Genomic DNA, 6351 nt, shown 5'->3' on the forward strand with positions numbered 1-6351 from the left:
GATGTTCACCATGGGAATGGGACGAATGATGCATTTTATGATGATCCAAATATATTCAAGTAAGCTATAATTTCTTTGCACTTGATACATTTTTCTCTTGCTAGTCACATGCAATTTTGACATCTTGCTAAATTATCTCAATGTCTTCTTCCTATGTTACCAATTATAACGCCTCATTTGGAGCATGAATTTTATATTTAAACACAGATACAGAAGGTCAGATGTTGCAAAGAAATAAATCGAGTCAACTGGATATCTCAAGCAAATATATGATCAGAGTAAGTTTTTGTTTCCTTGTTGAAGAACTGTAGATAATCAAACAATTATGAAAATGAACTGTGTACCAGTTTCTTCAACAAAAATCCAAACTGTCATATTGGTTATGTATGGTAACCACAGTAGGAATTTTGAATAGTGATGAATGCATGTGTTATTTCCCCAAATTTTCAGCACATCCTATTCTTCAAGATAAAAGGTGCCCTAAAATCTGAACTTACCAAGTATGAAATGTCATTCTTTGTTGGTTGTTAGAGATCGTTCAGGTTTGAATTTCCTCTTCCCTTGGAGAAAATTGAGGTTTGACTTTATTTGCCACTAGGAAAACTGATGTGATATAAAAAACATCTTCTTTTCCTTTGTTCTCCCTTTTCGCCTCTCATTTGTGTGTGTTTTTCTTTTCACTTTGGGTAATTAGCTTTGTGTTTGAGGTGGAAAATTAAAGACTTTAAAGTAATAAAAGCCAGCCATCTTGTCTGTGCAGGAGGTCGTTGTAATACTGCTCTGTTTACCAACTAATGTTCTCTTACTCCCTATGTCCTGACTTTCTGTCTGTCCATTCTCATACTACTTTGGGATCACACATTTCATGCATTCTTCTGTGAGTTATCATAAGAACAGTTTTGCTAATTCACAGCTATTTATTGTTAAAAGTGAGAGAAAATCAGGAGAAACATTTTGTTCAATCTCAAATTGGTAAGGCACGCAAATAATTCTAGGTCAAGGGAGTAATATGCATGTCAAAACACATGATAAAAAGCGGAAAATATGTGATGAACTGACCTATGTTATACTTAGCCAGCAGCATGATATGTGTACTTGTGGCATGTTCTTGCAGTTCGCGTGCCAAATGTCATTATTCAAGTAGGATTTCTGTTGCTGGATACCCACGCATCTAAGTGTAAATGCATAATGTGCCCACTAAGCACTTAAATCCTATTTTCCTCTTTATGAGCACAGGGATGGAAGCTATCCAGGTACCTGTAAAATTGATGAGCTAGGACATGGAGATGGTGAAGGTACACCTTTAAATCTGCCTCTACAAAGAGGCTCAGGTGATATTGCCATTAGGACCGTATTTGATGAAGTCATTGTACCAAGTGCTCAAAGGTTCAAGCCAGATATTTTTCTTGCTTCTGCTGGGTGAGTTGCCACCCTTCCCATGGAATTCAATACATCCTCGAAAGGAAATAATTTTGCAACACTTTTCCCTCTTTTACTGAAAACAATTTGTTTCCCAAAATGATGTGATGTGGAAATCTTATGGGAATATTTTGCTCATTTTTCCTTTCTATGCTATCCAAGATAAAATCATCTTGGTGTTTTACTGCAATTTAAATGTTATGCATTGCTTGCACCTGCAGCAGTTCTTAGGGACTGTTTGTGAAGCCTTTCAACAGCCTTTTTGAACTCTAAATAGCAAGTTTGGTTGAACTAAATAGTTGACAAAGTTTTAACTTCTCATACTGAGGTTTGAAACTGTGTTGTTGTGCTATTAAAACGAATAGACTGAACAAAGCATGCATTGCGAATATTTTTCCACGTATGATGGTCCTGTTCTGGATCCACTAGGAAGTCTTTGATTTACAACAGGAACATGATGCATGCTTGCCTCTAATATTAAACAACTGGCAAAAGATCTGTGGTGGCCGTTGCGTGTTTTTCTTGGAGGGAGGATACAACCTTGATTCTGTTTCATATTCAGTGGCGGGCTACTTCCATGCTTTCATTGGGGAGAAGAGTTTGGCATCTGAGTTTGATAACCCTGCCATCAACTAGGATGAAGCAAGCGATTCAGAGAATTAAACACATGCATTCACTTAAGATGTGTAGGCATTAATTACATGTATGTCTAGAAGTAGCTTTGCCAGCAAGCTTGTTGGGCACCTAAAACACCAGCATAGCTTTCCTTGGTTAAATACTGCAATCTCCAAGGTGGTTCTTTAGATGTCTTAAAAGGATAGTAATTTTCCTGTGTAGTATCGTTTAACGAGTATCAGTAACAAGCGTTAGCTAGTAAAGTTACATCCTGCAGAAAAAGATTCAAGTTCATATTTAGATGAATGATTTTTCCCATCCCATTTGTTTCTTTTTATGGACAGAATAGAAAGGTGAATGGTTTCTTGCCCATGATTTAAAATCATCCAAACAAAAGCATTCCTTCTCCCCTTCCGTTTCCACCCCATGAACATGGTAAACTCGAAAAAAGGAAAAAAAGAAAACCTAACGTTAATAATCACTTTCATAAAGAAAGGAAATCTAGCAATGGGTCGTCACTTTTTCTGTGAAGTGACGGGGACAACGCGACACAGGACGAAGTTAGCTATATGTCTTCGATCAGCAACATGAATGGCGTTGTCAAGCTCCGATATTTGGAGCCATATTATCCTCCTTTACCCACCGACATTTATACCGTTGCCACTTGACATCAAACCCTTAATCTATAAAAATTTATTTTGGATTGTGTTTGTTGATTATGATAAGATTACTCATCTTGCGTCAACGATAAGATTACTCATTTTGCGTACTTTTACTGTGCCAATGAGCCCTTGATATTTGCTGTGATTATCAAAAATTGAGGGAGGTTATGAATTCATCGTTCACCTTTGTGGACAAAGCTCCGGAATACTGCTTTGGTTTTTTTTTTTTTTTTTGACATCAACTTATTTATTACACCAGCATTTCGAACAAGTTGAACTTAGTTCCCAATTATATTATCTGAGAAGTCACAGTTTCCAAATCATTCTTCCAACAACGGGAGAAAAACACACGTCCATGACTAAAAAAGCAGAAATCGTTGTCACATGTCAAGCCTTGGCACGATATAAGAAATCGTGAACAAATGTCACATAAAAGAAACTTTGAGATGACTAACGAGACAGCTGATAGCGTAATTTTTACTGTGTTAATAGTCGTTTTTTTAAATATTTTTATTTTAAAATATATTAAAATAATATATTTTTTATTTTTTAATATTAATACATTAAAACAATATAAAAATATTAAAAAAATAATTAAAAAAAACGGTGCTAGGAATTGACCCCTTAGAGATTTAAATTTCACATCCCAATAGTATATGCTATCTCTAAGATTGTGGTTGGAATGTGTTCTTATAAGATTTTGATTTTTTTTATATATGATATAAAAAATTAAAATGTAAAAAGAATATTATTTTATTATTTTTTCAAATAAAAAAATACTTTAAAAAATAATTCAAAAAAGAGAAAGAGGGGTGATAATGATAAAATTTGCATTTTATGTATGATATATATTTGTGTTGGGATAATGCATCCCCGGAGCAAGGTCATGTCACTCCCCTGTAATTGGTCAAGGTAGCGTTGGTCTACTACCGAATTAAAGCTACTATTTTCTACTATTTTTTTCGGGGATGAAAGCCACACAAGCAAGCAGTACCCCATCATGATTATTGCTCGAACATAATTAATCATTCTCATCTCTAGCTTTTATACGACAAAGATATACCAAACGAATCAAACCTCGACTGCATGCTTACCTCATCCTACACTCATAGTGTATTAGAACACATCTTTTACCACTGGGAGCTTTTTACAATGGCTAATTGGTCTTAAAGAACCAATATCCAGCCAAAAGGATCCTGAGTCTCGAGTTAAATTTTGTAAGAAACATGGCAAAGCATGATTATTTCTTTTTTTCAGAATATTCAACTTAAAGGGTGACAGAAAACATCATTTCTCAATTTAAAACAGTAAGAAAAAAAATTGTTTTTGGCTCAGTGTATTAAGACATGGATTTCTTTTTTATCCGATTTTATTCATAAAAAATAAGTTCGGTTACTAATTATTATTAGGTTTTTTTTTTTTTTTGTAGGAAATGAAATTTGAGGTTTTTATCACGGAAAATAATCTTCTTCCGAGACAGATACATGACGTTCGGGTCTGGTTCATCTATCTTCAGTTTGTCAAAAAAAAAAAAAACTCCCGAGTTAATCTCTGTGATTACATCACATTTTCGTCACATGCTGCTCATATTTTTGGATGGTAAAACATTTGGAGATCAACGATTAATAATTAATAAATATCCCCTGAAGTGATCGAGTACAACGTGCAGTGCCTCATCCATTGATTTCATCACTTAAATGCTTCCATTTGATGATGAAAATGACCAAACATACCGAACTCACTTTGATTGCCCTGGAAATTGATTATTTAATGTAAAGGACTTGAAATAATCCATTTGTAGCCGCCTTTCCACCCTTGGCCCATAACTAATTCTTGAGTCACAGTGCAGCAATCAGTGTCTCTCTTCTCACTCAACACTATTATATAGCTAGGTCTATGGCCCTCGGGATATCTAGCCACATGCACTGTCCCACGTTCTAACTTCACCCAAAAAAACACCAAACTTATTTGGCTTGTGTTTGTTTAGGCATGGGAGATCATGGCTGTAGTGGTAACCTTCCTCCGGGATTTGTTTTCAGCCCAACCGATGAAGAACTTGTCCTTCACTTTCTTCATCGCAAGGCCTCACTCTTACCTTGCAACCCTGACATCATTCCTGATCTTGGTCTCTATCCCCATGATCCCTGGCAACTTGAAGGTAACTCACTTTATCTCTATATATCTTGATCTTGGTTTTTTCTTTTTTAAATCAACTTGGATTTTTTTTTTAATAAGATGGGAAATAAAATGAATTATATATAGCTTCTAGCTCAAATGAAAGTTATTTCCCATTGCCTAGAAAAATGGGGAGAGGGGGGCAAGAAAGTTGCCATGTTGGTTCAAAGAAATAGCTAAGTTCCTGTTATCTTTTTGAGTGAACAGGCAAGGCTTTGTCCAGTGGAAACCAGTGGTACTACTTTAGTCGAGTGATGGAGAACCAAGTCACAGAAAATGGGTTTTGGAAGTCATTAGATACTGAAGAACCTATATTTAGTAGTGCTGGTAAGAAGGTTGGATTAAAGAAATGCCTTGTGTATTGCATTGGTGCTGACGGTGTAGAAACAAGCTGGATGATGCAGGAATATCATCTTTGCAACAGTAAATTGAGCGGCACATCTTACAAGAGAAAGAAAAAACTAGTAAGCAAAACCCTTAATTTCTTTTAATTAAGATACAATATAAATGCCAGATTGATGAAATAAAATAGTAATCTCCAACTAATATATCTTTAATTGTTTGATATCTATAGGATTGTCATCAATGGATCCTGTGTCGAGTCTATGAAAGGGAGGGAAGTTGCATCCAAAACGCCGGCAATACCACTGATGATGACGACGGGACTGAACTTTCATGTCTAGATGAGATGTTCTTATCAATGGATGATGATCTTGATGATATAAGTTTTCCAAATTAGTTTCAGTATATTGTTTCAACTTATATTAATGAATCATGTGTATAAACATGTGAATCTTTGTATGTTTTTAATTTAGATTAAACAATATTATTATCTTTACTTAGAGAGAACTATATATATGGTGGAGTGCTTCGGTTCGTGGCATTCTAGTTTATTTTCATTATAAAAATTCAGCATTTCCGATCAGTTTTAAAATAGAACAAGTAATTATGATCATACTAATTGAAATTAAATTTATCCTTAATAAGGTCTTATGCATACCCAAAAACTAGAACATTGACGAGAATTTCATTCTTACAACCAGCTCCGAATGGATTTGGGTCCAGGATATCAACTTAGGAGGAAATCCTTTGCTACATAAAAAAAATTAAAAAAAAAATTGAAATTGATCATGAGAAATTTCTTGCATGTTGCCCGAGTGTCTTGTCTTTGCGAGAAACGGATGGATAAAAGTCCAAAAGAGGAGGTGCCCAGCTGCTACCACAATATTTATTGTCTTGCATGGCTTGCTTTGCCCCACCATTTTCTGCTTTTAGTATTTGTTGTCCGAACGTCTTTGCCTGAGTTTTGCTTTGTCTAGCATTTTGTCATGCATGATGTGTGTGTCTATGTATATATACTTTGAAGGATATAAATGTTGCAATCAACTTTTGATTTTAGCTCAAGTGGAAATTGCTTTATCATCTTTTAAACTATTTGTATGCATACGATATTTATGTTAGAGTTCCACACTATTAAAGG

The 6351-nt window shown here is 35.0% G+C and overlaps 1 protein-coding gene across 1 annotated transcript; it reads left to right on the forward strand.

The window, feature by feature from the left end:
• Positions 1-4515: 4515 nt before the first annotated feature.
• LOC105124563 (NAC transcription factor 25-like) lies at positions 4516-5668 on the forward strand. Its single transcript, XM_011024630.1, has 3 exons — positions 4516-4854; positions 5079-5335; positions 5446-5668. Exons 1-3 carry the CDS (start codon positions 4686-4688, stop codon positions 5608-5610), a joined length of 591 nt encoding a protein of 196 aa, XP_011022932.1. The 5' UTR covers positions 4516-4685; the 3' UTR covers positions 5611-5668.
• The last annotated feature ends 683 nt before the right edge of the window (positions 5669-6351 follow it).

The sequence above is a fragment of the Populus euphratica genome, unplaced genomic scaffold (assembly GCF_000495115.2).
Source record: "Populus euphratica unplaced genomic scaffold, PopEup_1.0 scaffold35.1, whole genome shotgun sequence".
Lineage (NCBI taxonomy): Eukaryota > Viridiplantae > Streptophyta > Magnoliopsida > Malpighiales > Salicaceae > Populus > Populus euphratica.

Bases quoted from the DNA above. Each gene is read 5' to 3' on its own strand.
- LOC105124563 (XM_011024630.1), top strand. From the start codon at position 4,686: ATGGGAGATCATGGCTGTAGTGGTAACCTTCCTCCGGGATTTGTTTTC. The intron at 4,855-5,078 runs GTAACTCACTTT...TTGAGTGAACAG, and splicing joins TGATCCCTGGCAACTTGAAG to GCAAGGCTTTGTCCAGTGGA. The intron at 5,336-5,445 runs GTAAGCAAAACC...TGATATCTATAG, and splicing joins ACAAGAGAAAGAAAAAACTA to GATTGTCATCAATGGATCCT.